Below are 17,903 nucleotides of genomic sequence, written 5' to 3'. Positions count from 1 at the left end.
TCATACACGAGAAGTTCCCTTTAGTTATTTAGTTATTTCGGATGTGGTTAAGTGGGAAAATGTTTTTATGTAAGTAAGACTCAATTTGCCCACAAGCGTTGGAAGAACACATGTGTTCGAACATCTGTACATAGTTTCTTACAGTTATTAGCGGTATACTTTGGCAAATAATTATTTAGACCATTTAGATTATTCCTTTTTGAAGGACAGAAGCCCAAAAGTAAAGGTGTATGAGGTTCTTAATAAAAAAAAAAAAAAAAAAAAAAAAAAAGTTAGTGTTTTCATTTGACTTGTAAGTTTGGTATTTGAAGAATGTCTTCTTCGTGAATCATTATTTAAGAAATGGAGTAGCAACAAGACAGGAGTTACTTAGGAAGACTCCAGAGAGAGTAGAAAATATATAGAAGAAGAAATATTCTTTCGGAATACAAAGTTAATGCTTATTTAATTTACTTGTGTAACAGTTACTAATGTAATATCGTCTTCATTAGACCCGTTGTATCCTAGATGACATATCTGATGAAGGCGATGTTACGTTGTCGAAACTGTTACATAGATGTTATTAATGTATTTAGCACTTTGGTCAGTTTTGTTTTACTAACGCATGTGAAGTATTTGCAAAGCCACGATGAACTGTATTGTAATTGAAACCTTACGCATATCAAATTTTATATTTTTTCCTATAAATGTATACTTTTGTGTTACAAAAAAGAAAGACAACCAAGCTCATTTGCTTGTCTCAAGGAAAACAGAAGGTATGAACAACTAGAGAAAACTTCAAAATAAAATATGAAAATACGAAGTAAACTGATGAAAACCAATACTGATTAGTATATAAACTGTCTTCAAAAAGGTCAAGTAGTCCTGGAATAGTCCTGTGCTACATCGGTCTATAGAAATTCACACAGGCTCCAGGCACGTAGCCGGCTTTCGTGAAGGGAGGAGGGGTCCATGACATGAAATACTGTGGTCATCACACCAGGGGCTCCATCATTCTAAACTATTTTACTGGAACATATATTGGTTCGTTTAGCCAGGATTTCGTAACGGAAGGGGGGGGGGGGAGCGTGACATGAAATTCTGAAGGCCCAGGAGCTCGATCAATCTAAACTACTTTACTATCAACATAAATTGGTTTGTTAGAACAATAAAATGAGCATATGTTGGTAAGTATTTTAATAACAAACTATGAAGAAATCTCGAGTAAAATAATAATAATAATAATAAAAACGTATTGAAAAAGATTATACAATATTTACGTCCTTCCTCTTTATTCAAACATAACAATTTTCCTTTTATTATGACCTCAAGTATTATAAAAAGTACATATTCACTATTATAAAAAGTACATACTCAATAATGTCTTGTAAAATATTTTACAATATTTGCGTTCCTTTTTCTGTTGAATCAAATGTTAACAGAACTTTCTTTCCACATAAATTTTTGCTTTTATTATTCGGTCAAATACTGTCTGTACCAAATGACAGTTTCCAAATGTGTGCAGCAGAAACTTGTTTTTGAAATAACATGTTTGATAGGTCTACTACAAGTATGAGATGACGAAAAATTACGATAAACAGTACGCTTACAGTTGTTAATGTTGTTACTTTTTCACATGTTCTTATTTCTTACACATATTATTGTTGACATTCCTTAGATGTATTTATTTTTTCTGAAATATAGTCATAAGTTTGTAACTTCTAATATAATTTTACTTAATTACGTCTATATAATATAGGTTTTCAATAGTAACGACTTATTTGCATTTAAACATAAAAGTTTTCTTTTTCTCTGAGAGGAATCTTAAATAACTCACCGCTATTCACACTTAACAACATAATATTTCCAAAACCCATTGAGAACACAAATTGATTGGGACATTAGCTAAAAAGGAACTGTATCATGAGAGAGGTGCTATAGGATATGGTAGCAGAAGAGCGAAAAAGGCTACAATTGAGGGACGATAACAAAACAGAAAAATTGTTACGTGAAGACGAAGAGGTTAGCGGAAGACCGTGAAACATGGAAGCTTCTCAGCTGCGGCAAGTGCTGCCAATAATGGCACAATACATATGATGATGATTAAACCATTTCATAATGTCGTTGTTCATAGACTTTTTTTTTTTAAGCATTAAGTCGCCAGATTTATTTACGTTCCACCATCCCCCTTTTTGTATTTACTTTTAGCAAATCATAGTTACTTATTCGTAATTGGAAATTACTTCCAACTCATAATTGAAGGAGCAATTTGGATACGGGCGTATCAACCTATTTCCAGTAAAATGAGATATACATATTTTCTGCAAGTTTGAGCATGTCCGCATGTGTCTAGGTGGTGTTAAGGTAATATCTCTGCTCCGTAGCGAACGCCTGTCTCCAAAAATATTGTGTGAACACGTTGATTAATTGGATAACGGTGTTTGTTTTTCTGCTCTCTTGAAAAATTGAAGAATTGCTAGTTACGCCTTTATCCAAATTAACCTCTCAATCGAAAAAATAAATAAATAAATTACGAAATGAAATAATTTTAACTCTGGTCTGTTCACGAGCGCAGCTAGTTCTCAAATGTGAAACTGATGAAAGTACTTTCTTCTCTGCGTGGCTTGACAAATAATACTTAAACAACTAACCAACCTATGGAACCTGGAGGTTCCAATGCCGCGTTCACAAAAGCTCTCCATTGACTTCTATCCTTAGCCAACTGAATCCAGTTTCTATTTTGTATTTCTATTTCTGTGACACCCATCTTAATATTGTCCTCCCATCTTCCTCTACGTCTTCCTAATGGTCGTTTTCCGATGGGTCTTCCAGTCAAGACTTTGAAAGCATTCCTACCTTCTTCCATTTTGGCTACATGACCTGTCCACCTAAGCCTCCTAGATTTGATGTCCCTAACAATCTTTGGTAAACGGTATAAATTATGTAGTTCCCCGTTATGAAGTTTCCACCATTCTCCATTCTCGTTCCTCTTGGGTCCGAATATTCGTCTCAGGATCTTGTTCTCAAATACTTTCAGTCTACGTTCTTCCTTCAGACCAAGCGACCATGTTTTGCAATCATACAGAACAACAAGCATGTTTATCGTTTTATAAATTTTAAGCTTCAAATTCCTCGACAGAATTCGCGACAACAAGAGATTTTGAAGTGAATAATAACACAAATTCCCTGGTTTTAGTCGACATTTAATTTCTTCGTGAATATGATTTTCTTCTGTTAATATCAATTCTAGATATTTGCAAGTATCCACTTTATTAAAAAGTAAGCCTATTATTTGATATGTACTTGCATCCATAATTTGCCGTATAATACCTAAATATATTCGGAAAATTATGGAACCACTTCTACTTACCTCGAAACTGTATGGTACACGTCCCTTTTCCACCAGACTTCGTCGTAACTATAATTTCTCCACGTCCTTTCCCTGGACCAGAGCGAGCAATTATTTTATTCGGGGACTTCCATTCTGCTGAGAGAAGGCACTCGCAACCACATATAGTCAAACCTATAAAATATAGAAAGTAGAGCTGAATAAAGGAAGATATAAAGGCAAGTTTGAAATATGACTACAAGATAGAATATCATGACAGAACAGTATATTCTTTTAAAGCATATACACTTACGTTTGAAAAATTATCTAAAATCCTTTTCATACACAGTGTTTCAAAAAGAATTACTTGATTTTGAGCAGTAATAATTACGGAACATGGGATGTGCAGGCAAGGAAATGAGCGTTGTTTGAATGGGCGTGGCCTAGAGTTTCAGGAAATCGCCGTTAGATGTCAGCCAATGAGTTCTTAGTTTGCAGTCTGTCAGAAGTAAGATGGCGCCCGCTCAACAGAACGCGTTTTATATGCTGCAGTTTGCAAATACTGAGTCAGTGATTTGGATCCAGTATGCTTTTAGTCGGCGTTTTGGTATTGATCCGCCTGTACCCAAAATCATTTGTCGTTGTTATCGCCAATTTGAAGAGAGAGGATGCTTGTGCAAAGGTAAGAGTTCAGGTCGGCCTTGCACGTCCGATGAAATGATGGAATTTAGTTATCGTCTAGGTGTTGTTCGTGCTGCGGCTGGCAGACACACAGAGCATTTGTAATAGCATAGCTAAAACTTGAAGATTTTGCGAGTATCTTGCAATTTATCTAATTTTTGCAGTGTTTTTATCAATACATATGGACTTTTAAAATCAGGTCATTCTTTCTGAAACACCCTCTATACTGTCGTATCAAATATTCCTTTTTGATAATAAATAAACAATTTACCAATTTATATTTTCTTTTGTTTGTTCGAATTCTTTACAATGATTATTAAAACGTACAGCAGAAGCACAGTAACTTATTTATGTAAAGAAAGTCAAATTTGTAAAACTATACACTCTGTAATGGATGTTTCCTCACATTTTAGACTGTGAAAAATAATAAAGGATTTAGATTTCTGGGCTTTCGGCATCTATGGGCTTGTTAGCCCGTCACATTGTGAGGGATGACGTCCCTCGGCGAGCACACTATCTAGGGAAAACGAAGGAAGGAAACGGCCTGGGACCCATATATTAGGTTCCACCCTGGCATTTGCCCGGTGTGAATGAGGAAAACCTCATTCAGGATGGCTTGCCTTTTTTGACTGGGTGCCCCACCGAAAAAAATAATAAACCATTGCCTGTTTTATACTCATTTTCTTCATCCTTTTCTAATAAATTTTTCTTTTGTGGATTACAATACAATATCCTTTCCACAATTTTATTTAGCTATCTTACTTTGTTCTTTAACATACCTGTAGATGGCTCCCAGGTAGGCTCGCAACGTAATATCATAAGCATTATAAAGGTATACATAATAATATTTCATTTCTCGAAATACGTATAACTTCTGTGTGTATGTGGCTACAAAACAGACTCGTGAAAGGTAAATGTATATCTACATGCGTATTGTGAATAGATCAAGTGATACAAAAGTGATTTAACTTATGCATATTTTTTACTAAGTTGTTTTGTTGTGTACAGCAGTAGCCGAAGCATATTAAACATAACAGTTTAGGAAACAGATACTTCGATGTATATTTTTCGATTTGAAAACCAAATACGCGTTAAAAAAAATATTGATGTTATTTAAGCAGACGTGTTTTTAATTTTATTTCTCTACTTTTCAACGACGGCTTGCTATCTTAATTACGAATCCTTTAAGGATTTTTAACACTGTTTTGACTTACGGTATATTACCAGTAACATTTCTGGACTGTAGACCGTCTTCGTTGACTTCAGATACAACCCTGAATTGACTTTTAAATGTTTTCACTTGAAGGGTTAATATACTTCACAATCTCCACATACTATTGATTCTTTTAACTATTACAGCAGTACAAATTCGGGGATAAAAAGTTAGCTTTTTAGGAATCTGGGCCCATAAATTTAAAATCTTACTTGAGCTTGATTTCAAAAATCCAAATTATTAGAACGCACTTCCTGTTGTATTTCTTCTGATTTTAAGTGTCTATTTACAGATAATGTTAACACAAATTTTGAAACGAACTTGGATTCATAGCACCTTCGACTTTATAAACAGTCAACTAGTTTATGAGTCCAAGAAAACTCCGTAAGGCCCTCCGTTCAATTAATGATAAAGCATGATTATATTTAAATCTTATGAATTAGACACTTGTTTTGATAGTAGTTTGGTTTTCGATCATTATTTAATACAAAACGGAATATAGAATATTTTTTTTCAAAAATATCTTTAAATGAGTGTTGAACAATATACGTCTATGAATCTACAAAGCAACGTAGAATATCTCGAAAGAAGTCGTACAGAAGATGATGGCAAGCGGTCGTTGAAATGGAAACGGGCAAGATACTGTATTAAAAATGGGTGCGCAGGTAAGTTCTGTCTTTGTAACATTCAATACGCATGCTATCAGTTCATTTAGTACCCAAAATATCAAGTCTTAATTCCTGAATACAAATTTATTAAAGTAGTTGATCACCTATAAGATCTGTGGGTCCACTCCCAAGATTTTCTCCACGCACTGTAATCCTAGTTCCTGGTGGGCCTTCTTTCGGCGACACACCCGTTACCACCGGCGGAGGCCCCATTTTATACCGTCTGTCCCACCTCCTCGTGGAAACCAATTATTTAGCAACTGAAAAAAAAAATACATTTATGAAAATTTGCACATGATTTAATTTGAAATGGATTTCAATTGTATACGACATTGAACACTCAGTATTTTAATAATACAGAAACCTTATCCTTTACAAGTATTTTTCCAACATATCACATTTATTGGCAGGCCAATTACATTAACTTTATATAACTAAAAAGAAAAAAAAAAAAGCACTAGGACTCATAGTATGTACACTTTCTTAGTTTGTCTACTTATAAATTTTAGTCATAAGAACATGGTCATCTTTCAGCAACGTATAAATTTTAAGTAGAAAGTGTTGTACGTTGGGAATTATGCAAATACACAGAATAGGTGGGCAGAATTACTTTAGACTTTTTTAAAGGTTAAGTTCGAAAGTGGGTCGTCCGTTTCTAGCAAAGTTTTGAAAACTTACCGGGAAGAAATGAATAATTTGTTTGTTTGTGTGCTTGATAATGTATGAAAAGAGCAAAAGTTGTGTCTATTTTCTTATATAAACGGTCATAAACATGGAACTATTTGTTAAGCGGAGGAAACTACTTGGCGCAAGGTTACTTCAAGGTAGGGTTATGGGAATGTAATGAGAATTTATTTTGTAAACATGGTTGGTGATAATCAGGAAAATCTATTAAAAGTAGTAAGTAAAAGTCATGGCTTAATAAATTTAAAAATAAATTGTAGAAAATGCGGTAAGCAATATACTGTAAAGAAACGTGCACAAAGTAACTTTTCAATGTAACGGTAACATAACCAATATGGCGGCAAAGTTCTAGAACACAGGTCCCCGTTCTCATTTAGCTGTAATAAAGACAACAAACAATGTGCCCTGCGGGGCTTTAACCCGCATTCACTAGCTAGCGCTCGCTCGGCAATATTATGTAAATGTAATACTAAATTTTGGTACAGAAAGGAACTAATTATTACGTTTTTAACCAAAAACTACGTGGACGATCAACTTTGGAATAAATGACTTTTTTTTTTTTTTTTTTTTTTTTTGTAAAATTAGTCGTGTAGGGTTGGACACAAAATTGTCTCTTAACATAACTATTTGTGAGACTATCCTTAGTTCAAGTAATAAAGTGACGAAAAGAATCCGTATGGCGAACATGAAAATCTTTTGGTTTAAAATCTTGGCCATTGTGCTGCAGAATAGGTCCAGTATTTTCAGACTGAAAAACGTGGAATTCTTGTAATTTATGAGGAAATTCATTGTCATCACTAGACTTCGGATCAATATGCACTAAAAAACGGCAAAATATGCATGCAAACATGCGCTAAAAATGACGAAAATATGCACTGAAAATATGCAAATATGCACTAAAAATTGTAAATATGCATCATGTTAAATGGGGATATTTACTATCTTTAGAGAAAAAGAAGTTGTATTACTTGAAGTACATATACTTAGTGTATAACTATGATGCACTCATGCTACAATACACAACTATGTAGTTTTCGGTGTTTTCTGGTAAAAACCTGCATTTATCAGTCAAAACATTACTGTACATCGAAAATGTTCCATCCGTGTCACGGATCGTTAAGGGACAGTATTTCAAAGAAGCAATGTTACTTGCCGATAAATCTGAAATTCGTGTGTCGTTGTTTCCAGGAACATTTTATTTACATTAGACAAGAATTTTATGCCAGGATTTTTCGCGTCTATTGACTGTGCGTTTCGAAGAAATGCTTGTCCGTTTGGTCTTGGTGGTGTGTGTTTCGTTATTGAATCAAACTACTCAAATGCACTACAAAGTCCTAATCATTGCTCTTCTGATCTTATTATGATCTTTGAAATTGAACTCAAATGAGTATTGATAAACGCAAGGTCGCTTTTAATATTTTTAGCTCCGCAAGCGTCCAAGGCTTCTTGAATACATTTGGTTTCTCCGGGTTCAAACAGCTCATAGTCAGTATGTGAAATTTAAATATACATCTACTTATATAACCTATATATAATTTACAAATAAAAAAGAATGCGCCAAGTATCTGTCAATAAAGAATAAATATACTCAGAGAAGTAAATAAGCATAAGCTATAATAAAACCTACCTAGCGAAATTGAACAGCATTAGCAAAAATTTCCGTTAAAGATTTTAAAGTTAAAGAACGTAGATGAATGTTTTAAAAAATAAGTAATGTACATACATACAATGGACATAGCGAGATAAAATGTTGTGCATAGGCCTACCGTATTCAATTACAGTATTTATTTGTGCTACGAATTAATACACATAAAACTTACAGTGAACATACAAACAAACAAAAAAAGCCTACCTACAGTTTCAAAGGCCAAGACAAAAAGTAGATGCTACGCCCTTTTCAGCGCTTCACACTCTACTGTTGGCTCCCTTTTGAACTATTGTGTATGTTGTGCTCCTTGTTCCATACCTCTAATCCAGCTAGAGAACGAGTTATTGGTATTGGGAAATTACTATGTAAATTGCACTTCGTACAAAAAGTCACACGGTATCTGGGCCCTTACATGGCGGTGGAGTAAAGGTTAAATATGTAGGGTAACAAGTAAACAAAGACCTTTACAGACAACGTAGTTCAAATACCTAACCTCTTACAAAATGTCGAAAAATTTTCTAAATGTCACATTCCAGAAACTTGAAAATTTCCATTAAAAAATATATTTTAACATCCGTTTTTCGCAATATAGGTTTCGCCTACTCAAGAGAATTTAACCATGTTCTTTTACCGTTAAATTCATGGGACCATGAAATATTTCTGTTTAAAATAAATTTCCGTTTATCAAGACTGTTTTTACTCAGTGATGTGCCGTAAAGTATAATTTTACGTCTACGCGATTGTCTACTGTAATCTATACGTAATCTACATTACACCTTTTCCCGTGTAGACTATGTAGACAACCACTATCAAATGTAAGGAACAATTTCGTTGCTCGTTTGTTCATATTTCCTCATTCAGTTGTTTTGCTTCGGTGCAGCGAAAGATTAGGGAAATGATTAACATATAAAAAGTAGAAGGAATTATCTAATCTGTATGTTTGCTCTGCACATACCACTTTTTTAGATTTTCTACTTCGAGCACTGCTTTTATAATGAAATTTACAAAACTAATTCTCACCTGTGGGCTTTCAGTCTTGAATCTGCTGTATTTGCCAATTTTTTCTTGCATATTTTACAAAATGCATAATATTTTTCATTTTCCTTCAGCAAGACGAAACTAAGTATTCGAAAGTTACTATTCGCTGGTCTAGGCATTTTATTTTGTACGCAATTTCGCAAGGTAACGACAAAATAAAGCTCCTTTATTGTCCACGATGCCATATTAAATTAGGTGTTGTTGACATATTCTACATAGTCTACGTTGTTTACATTGTCTACGCATAGTTGACACGTAAACGTAAACTATCGTTTTTTACGCGTAGACGCACATCTGTTTTTACTATATTAAAAGCCTGTATTCAAAAACCTTATGTTCTTGTTTAAAAGAAAATAAATTCACTTGAAATTACTTTTTGTATCCAATTATGTGTAAATCCTAGAACATTTTCTTGTAGCGTAACATTGTCCGTTTCAAACAGTAATAATTTACAATGTATAATATTGATACTTTAAAATGGAATAAAGTGATTTGAGCAAGACATGGAGTATGAATGGGAAGAAGGTAAAGTTATCGAAAACATAACAGAACACTTAGTAGTAAAGTTACGTTTCGAGAAACCGGGCTGCGTATCAGAGCAACATAAGCTTATATTTAAATACTCTCATAAACTCCTTAAAGGAAAACTTGGGAACTTATCTCCTTATCTCAGAAAGTAACTGCTGTGACAAAGTTTTAGATTTTGTAAAGCAAATATTTTAATTAATTTAGAGCTCGTTTCCAAAGGGTTGTTCATTTCTTTCCGAAATACATTCTTGAACAATTTCTTTGGGATAAACTCTGTCGTGTATTAAAAAAAAAGACACATCTGTGTTGTTTCACCGTTGTATAAACTCCTTATTAGACTTGAAACTGCTATGAAAATATAAGGAGGCCAGACAATTGAGCACTGCTGAAGTTTGAGCTTTTGCTGTCAAAAAAAAAAAAGTCCTCTTCTAAAATCAAGCTTGCTTACTTTGAAAATATTACTTGTTTAACATACACTTTGCATAACATATTTTCTTCTTGAATTGTTAACGTATCTCAACTTCAATCCATTGTTTCAGAAGATAACTTTATGAAGATTTTTCGGGCCCATTTAATTCTTGTGCGACATCTTTGTCCAATTTTTGTCCAGTTTTGTCCACCCCCTAAAAAATGTTTACCATTTAAGTTAACAAAGGAGGGCCATTTCAAAATTTCGGCCACTTCGATCACCTTCGGCGACATTTTCAAATTTTAATTTTAACCAGCTCAGAATTTTGTCCATGTTTGTTCACCCAAGAAAAAAATTGTATCATTCAAATTAACAAAGAAAGGTCATTTCAAAATTTCGGCCACTTCGATCACCTGTAGGGCGAAATCTTCAAATGCAAATTTTAACTAGCTCATAATTTTGTCCAATTTTTGTCCACCCACGAACAAATTTTGTACCATTGAAATTAACAAAGGAGGGACATTTCATAATTTGGTCACTTTGATCACCTGTAGTGCGACAACTTCAAATTTGAATTTTAACTAGCTCAGAAGTTCACCCAATTCTTGTCCATTTTTGTCCACACCATAAAATGTACGATTCAAATAAACGAGGGAGGGTCATTTCAGAATTTGACCCCTTCGATGGCCTGTAGTGCGACATCTTCAAATTCGAATTTTAATTAACTCAGAATTTTGTCCAACCAAGAAAAACTTCTATAAACGACGGAAGAAAATTTCAAAATTTCACCACATCGATCACCTGTAGTGCATCTTTAAATTCGAATTTTAACAAGCCTAACAATTTTAAAATTTTGCTCAATTCTTGTGCATTCATATACCATCAACAAAACATTGTGTACCATTAAAATAAACGAGGGACGGTCATTTCAAAAATTGGCCACTTCGATTATCTGTAGTGTGACATCTTCAAATTCGAATTTTAATTATCTCAAAATTTGTCCAATTTCCGTACATTTTTGTACCATCAAAATAATTTGTACCATTCAAGTTAACAAAGGAGGGCGACTTCAAAATTTTGGACACTTCGATCACCAGGAGTGTGATATCTTTAAATTCGAATTCTAACTAGCTTAGAATTTTCTCTATTTTTTGTACCTCCAAGATAGTTAAAATTCGAATTTGAAGATGTCGCACTACAGGTGATCGAAGTGACCAAAACTTTGAAATGTTCCTCCTCGTTTATTTGAATGGTACAATTTTTTCTTGGGTGTACAAAAATGGACAATATTCTGAGCAAGTGAAAATTCGAATTTGAAGATGTCGCACTACAGGTGATCGAAGTGGCCGAAAATTTGGAATGGTCCTTCTTTGTTAATTTGAATGCTACAAAATTTTTTCTTGGGTGGACAAAAATGGCCAAAAATTGGACAAAATTCTGAGCTAGTTAAAATTCTAATTGGAAGATGTCGCACTACAACTAAATGGGCCCAGATTTTTCTTTTGGTATTCTTATACTGCCACACGAACACACAATTTCAAATCCACACAAACACGCACACACAATAGTAGCAACTTCAACTGCCGAGATGAGTGACGTGGAAATTTTGTTGTAGGTGATTTGACATCGTTCTTTATATCTTCTTCCAAAAAACTGACATTGGTGCATCATTGCCGGGAGGCTGAATCACTGTCCTTCCTTATTCTCTCTTCACATGACCTTGGAAGGTATGCTAAACCGACAACAATGAACCATTAAAGGTCTTGAGTCAATTTATATTACAAACTTGAAATTCCATTTATAAGGAAAGCTATTGGACGTTAAAAATTATCAATTTGGTCGTTCCTTTAAATATGCATTTATATGCAATAACGACATAAATATGCACTAACCTCCGAAATATGCAAATATATGCACTATAAAACTCTGCTATTTTATCCCAAAACAGCTAAAACAAATTTCTGTTTAAATAGCATATCAATATCACATCAAGAAAAAAACATGCAAATATGCAAAAATCCGAAGTCTAGTCATCACCATATTAAGTGTTTCTTAATAATTTCCTAGCAAGCATTCACTTTAAGAGGATTTCACCGTTTTGTCTGTAAATACTGAGTTCGGAAATATGCTATAAAAACTAGTGTAAAAAAAAAAAAAAATGTGCTAGGTGGGTACTACAAAGCACGAATACTATCTAAGCGAGTGTGGGCACGAGTGCGGCAGGCAGCCCGAGCGGTAACTAGAGACTGTGTCCGTAGGGAGAAGGCGCGTCAGCGATGGTGGATATAGACGTAAACTAGGATGTCGCTAAAAGCACTAGATAAGTATCTTCACTATCGACAACTCTGTGTCCTCTAAAGCAAGTACATTTAGCCAATGGCATTTCACACTATTAATGATCCTCCATTTCTTTATTTTCAATGCCTTCCTACATTTGCCACACTTACTGCTCAATTTCAATAATCCGTGTCATCTTAAAAAACGTAACAACGCATTTTCTTCAATAATATGGGTAGTTACAAAACTCACAATCGAAATGTCACATACAACTACCATCTTTCAATGATATGGATTAATTTCCTCACTACACCATAATATCTGTTGTCAGCTTGCTTCCACTTAAAATAGTACCAACAACACGCAGATTTTAACTCCTGAAAATACCACATTACCATACTCTTCTTTTACTAGCATGAATTTCATGAAAAATAACCAATGGCGAATGGCGAATGTTATATTTGATTAGCTAATTTCTCACGAATTTCTCTCTGATTTAAACTCATTTAAATTGGCACGTGAAGTTTGCAACACAGAAGAGAATCGTTCAAATGGAAAAGAAAATTCTGTGGTGATGCCAGTGTTAGTGAGAACTATTTAATATTTATGAGGCATGCGGCTGAATTCTATTCACCTACATAAATTTTAGGTATATGGTTATATTTCAATTTTCACATAGAGTAATGATTAGTGTTTCGGGGGTTAGGGGGCTTGCCTCCCCCCTATCAAAGGAATAAAAATTCATATTTCAGTTGATTTTGCTACCAAAATACCGATACAATGGTTAGTTTTAAGTTTTTGTAAATTTTCTTGTACAACTTACTGGAGTTGGGAAATATGGTGGTTCCTAGAACAGTATTTTCGTTTATGGTTTTAAACACTGAATATTTGACACATTAATTAATTTAAGACTATTCTAAGAGTGAATATTAGGACAGTGATGCATTTTTCGTTACTTCAAATACGTTTAAAACAATTAGCGAAAAAAAGACAGTAGGAACCAACATGATTCCTAACCCGATTCAGTTTCTTTGGAATCGGAATAATTGAACGAATTAAAAATGAATGAATTGTCTAAAAGAAAAGATGCTAAAAGTCTTTAACGTAGCCTTGTTTTTTAATTAATCTACAGTGTATATATATATAAAATTGAAAATCACTATGTTTGTGACTGTAAATCTCCTGAACCGCCCGATCGATCTCGATCAAGTTTGTAACATGGATGAGGTTCGAGACTTGGCTGGTTTTAGGCTATTCACTTTGATGGTAGAACTGAGAGCCGGGGGAGGGGGTATAAAAAGTAAATAAAACTTAGTAATTTCTGAACCACTCCACCGAACTTGATCAAATTTTCAACATAGATAAGGTTCAGGCCTGGGATCGTTTTTGTGATTTAAATTTTACGGAGCAATGTAAGGGAAGAGAAGGAGGGGGAGATATATATATATAAATCAATTCATATGAGACTGAAAATGACTATTTTTGTAACTAATAGCTTTTGAACTATCGGACCGATTTCAATCAAATTTTCAAGTTACATGAGGTTCGGATCTGGAAACATTTTTGTAATTTCACTTGAACGATAGATCCTAGGGGAGGGGGATGTATAAATAAAAACTAATAAAACCTAATAACTTTTGAACCACGTCCTCTCCAGACTTCAATACAAAATGCACAATTTCGATATTTGTAAGAATGACTTGGCCGCTCCTAACATATTCATGGCCCCCAAAGCTATGTGGCTGGTTTCGAGCCTGCTCTGCAAGTGGTGTTTCAATGGGCGGATGTTAGAAGGGTGTAGTAAAAACGTTTTTAGAAATGAAGAGATCGATCGAAGTAAGAATTATATATTTTTTAGACTGAGTCTAGTGTTATGCGGGAACGCATTTGGTGCTAGCTTAATTTTTTGTAAAGTATATTTTTATTCATGTAAATTCATTGAGCGGAACAGGGCTCATAGTGAGTCACTTTTTTAACTAAAATTTACTTTTTTCAAGTTGGTCACTAAAAGTTACTTTTCTCAAATTTGTCACTAAAAGTTACTTTTTTGAGAGGTAAAGTGACTTTTTAGTGTGATTTATGTTTTGCATTGGCAGTTTTCTAACAAAAATATTATAAAAATACATGGAAAAAGGCAGAAACTTGTTACTCATTACTCTTCTGAAAGCTTCAGTACTTGCTGCCGCATGTGAAACAGTCAGCTTTTATTCTTTTTAAAGTACATTGCAGGGTTGGCTGGTTTAAACCAAGAAACGAAAAATGTTCGTAAAAGTGCAACTATTCGTAAAATCTTAATGAACACACATTTGTGGGTTATCACGTTTCACTTCCATATATTACTCGTACTATATTCAGACTTAAATTCCACATTCATTACTCAAAGAGATTATATTACAAAAGCAACCTTTTTTTTAAGTAACTTTATGGATGTTTCTTTTGTGATTTTTTTTATAGTTTGTTATTATTGTTACGCAACCAAAGGAAAATTCTAAACATTGTTTCGTTTTAATAATGCTTACTATTGATAAAATACATCGAAATGCCGTACTTTTTTGGGAGGGGGACATACAAACCCCACGAGAGGCAATTATTGAAATCATAAGAATCTTTGGTAACTATTTATGTATAAATGGGTCAGAGTCAAAGTGGACTCAAATAATTCGTATCTTTATTCATTTTTCTTACTCATATGCAAAGTAAGTCGTTATATTTCTTTAACTTGGACTAATAAAAGCCGTAGTGAACTGACTTGGACTAAATTAGTTCTTCTGTACTCTGTAGTACTCTGAAATTATCCATATGTAATTCTGTATAATAGTTCCACTTGTGCAACTGTTTATTTTTTTGTCCTTCTGAAATGACAATTATATTAACAAATATGTAAAGATTAATCCAACGTATTTTTATCAGGAATCCTTCGTGAGTGAGTCGGCATATGTATCGCATTTGTGGCTAATTAGTCCCGGTTTCGAGTTCAAATAGAGGACAATTTCTCTTGGATGTAAGCCGAGAAACGGTTTGGATTCCGCTTTAAGCTTATGTGACCCCTTCCAGGATAACGCGGTTGTTGCATACTAACACCAAGGCGAAATAAGCTTATTTCTATCGATATGTGATATAAATACATACAGCAAATTATTTAAACAAACAAACAAACAAACAAAAAAAACCGGGTTTAAACAACAAAAAAACCTGTTTTTTTCAACAAAAACCATGGCTTTTGCCAACCCTGGTACATTGGATGGTTGGTGGATGCTCAAGCTCTCAAGGTGGGGTTGAGAACTCTTCTATGTCTATTCTTTCTTCTATCATAATAGTCTTTTAGTTTTCTCTCGTAATAGTTAACGCTCCGTTCAAGGTTGTGTGTGTGTTTGTGTGGTTCATCATGTTCGTCTTGTGTTATGCTTCTTGTATGTTCTTCTTAAGGGTAGCTGATGAATTTGAATATTTCACGTTTTTGAGAACTCTTAATGCTAAGTTAAATATAATGTCTGTGATGAAGAAATTCGGAAATAGGCCAGAACTGGTTCCACTTACTCAGAAGCTTTTTACATCTGCTAAGTCAGCTTAACGTAACTACAAAGCATACTTAGAAAACCTAAGAAAGGAGGAAGTTCAAAAAGAAGAAAAGATGAAACAAAACAACAAACGAAGAGAGGTGATGGAGAAATTGACAAAAGGAAAAAAAGGGGCATGATGAGATTTTGGTCACTTTTTCGTGTGCTTTTGGCCATTTCTGGTCACTTTTCAACTATTTACAAGAGACCAGACCACTATGAGCCCTGGGATTATTAAAATTAGGCTACATTAAAAAAGACAAAACAGATGATACAAAATATGTTATCGTAAAAATTGTAAATTGGAAAACTGGATTTCTGGAAAACAACTAAATCAATGAATAATTTTCTTATGAGAGATATTCAGAGCCAATAACGTAACCAAGAAGGGGCAGGAACGGAGATTTGAGAGGTTTCATTGTATTACTTAGTTTAATAATAATAATAAATGCTCAAATGTGAGAACTTACTTTATTGAACCTACCACAGCGAAAAGCTATTATTATTATTATTATTATTATTATTATTATTAGTAGTAGTAGTAGTAGTAGTAGTAATAATAGTATTGCAATAGTTGCGTAACAAAATATACTGTTCTCTTTGAGTTTGTTAAAAAATGTATATCACTATTCTGACAGCACCCCCTCTTTAATTTTGAACACCCCTCCAAGAAAAAATTTCTGGCGTACTTACTGCCAGTAATTCATTCTTTCTTTGCGAAGCAAATAGGTTTAATCCGTATTGCTTAATTTCCATTATTATGTTGAGGTATTCTTAATTTACGACGTTCCAAACTTTGAGAATACTATTTTCTCGTGAGAGACAAAAGTAGATCTCATGAAAATATACGATGCGCACTACTTTTATAAAAATACTAGCGCACTACTTTTATAACAATACTAGCTATAATCTTTAGCAAGAGAACTGCCTCATACCGAACTTCACTCTATTAATTTGTGTTGGTCTGTAAGAAATCTCAGTTGGTGAACTACGCACAGATAACATATACTCTTTACAATTACATGCCGATAACATATTTTATCAGTTACAGTTGTGAATTAATCAGTACGACTTGTGTGAAATGAATTATGATAGAATATAGAAGATTTTAATAACAAAACTTGAAATGTATGTTTACGTAAAAGATTATTAATATCAACTTATATTTCTTACCAATTATGCCGATTACCGACAGACATCGAGAAATAACAATCCTGAAGATCTTTAAAATTTTATTAATGTAGATGCTTCGCTTACTAGTCGAAGTTACATTTAGAAATGTCTCGAAGACAACTGTATGGCTCTTGTGTGTTATTTCTTATGTGAACACAAATTAATATTTATGCTTAACGATTATAATGCTTTCTTACAAGTAAAATATCTTCCGTTGTGTGCCAAATACATCCACGTTAACTGAAAATAAAGGTAATAAAGTTATTAGTACAGCTGTACTTACGTTGTATACACGGACGCATCCCGCTGCTATATTGTTCATGTTTTCGTATAATGATACCAGATACAGAAATTCAGCTTCCGGTACTTGGGGCAATATTTCGCACAGTTTATGCAAAATTTTATATTAGAATAGATTTATTAATTATTCTGTCGATCAAATTACGTGTACGTTTGTACAAAATGCTATACAACTCCTCAGTATATAAAATAGAGCGTAATATATAAAATCGACGCACAGCATGCCGCAAAGTAAACCGACAATTTGCGTTGCGTTGACTCTAAGCATTAGAGAAAGTGCTCGTTTTTCTAATTACAGTGGTACCGTATTTATGAAGACTAAAAATAATTCAAAAAGGAAATAAGTACCTATAGGCTAATATGGATCAAGGTGTTCCTCGAAATATATAGAAAATAGAAATCGTAACGAGCGAGTTTTCA

General features: G+C 33.8%; 1 protein-coding gene across 3 annotated transcripts in view; it reads right to left on the bottom strand.

Moving 5' to 3' along the window:
- Positions 1-17,567, bottom strand: part of Sec5 (exocyst complex component secretory 5) — a 101,936-nt gene extending 84,369 nt beyond the window's left edge. Inside the window, exons 1-3 of one of the 3 annotated variants that reach the window (XM_081754944.1) lie at positions 17,467-17,567; positions 5,974-6,129; positions 3,350-3,502 (exon numbers count right to left, since the gene is read on the bottom strand). In XM_081754944.1, the coding sequence (XP_081611070.1) occupies positions 3,350-3,502; positions 5,974-6,082 (262 nt within the window). In that variant the 5' untranslated portion in view covers positions 6,083-6,129; positions 17,467-17,567. Of the gene's footprint in view, positions 1-3,349; positions 3,503-5,973; positions 6,130-17,183; positions 17,336-17,380; positions 17,400-17,466 lie in introns of those variants that run through there. The other 2 variants (XM_081754946.1, XM_081754938.1) reach the window with 2 other exon arrangements.
- Between the last annotated feature and the right edge of the window lie 336 nt (positions 17,568-17,903).

Source organism: Thermobia domestica, chromosome 1 (assembly GCF_964235325.1).
Source record: "Thermobia domestica chromosome 1, izTheDome1.hap1.1, whole genome shotgun sequence".
Lineage (NCBI taxonomy): Eukaryota > Metazoa > Arthropoda > Insecta > Zygentoma > Lepismatidae > Thermobia > Thermobia domestica.
Note: the sequence above shows the minus strand (reverse complement) of the source record. Positions and strands in the feature narration are given on the sequence as shown.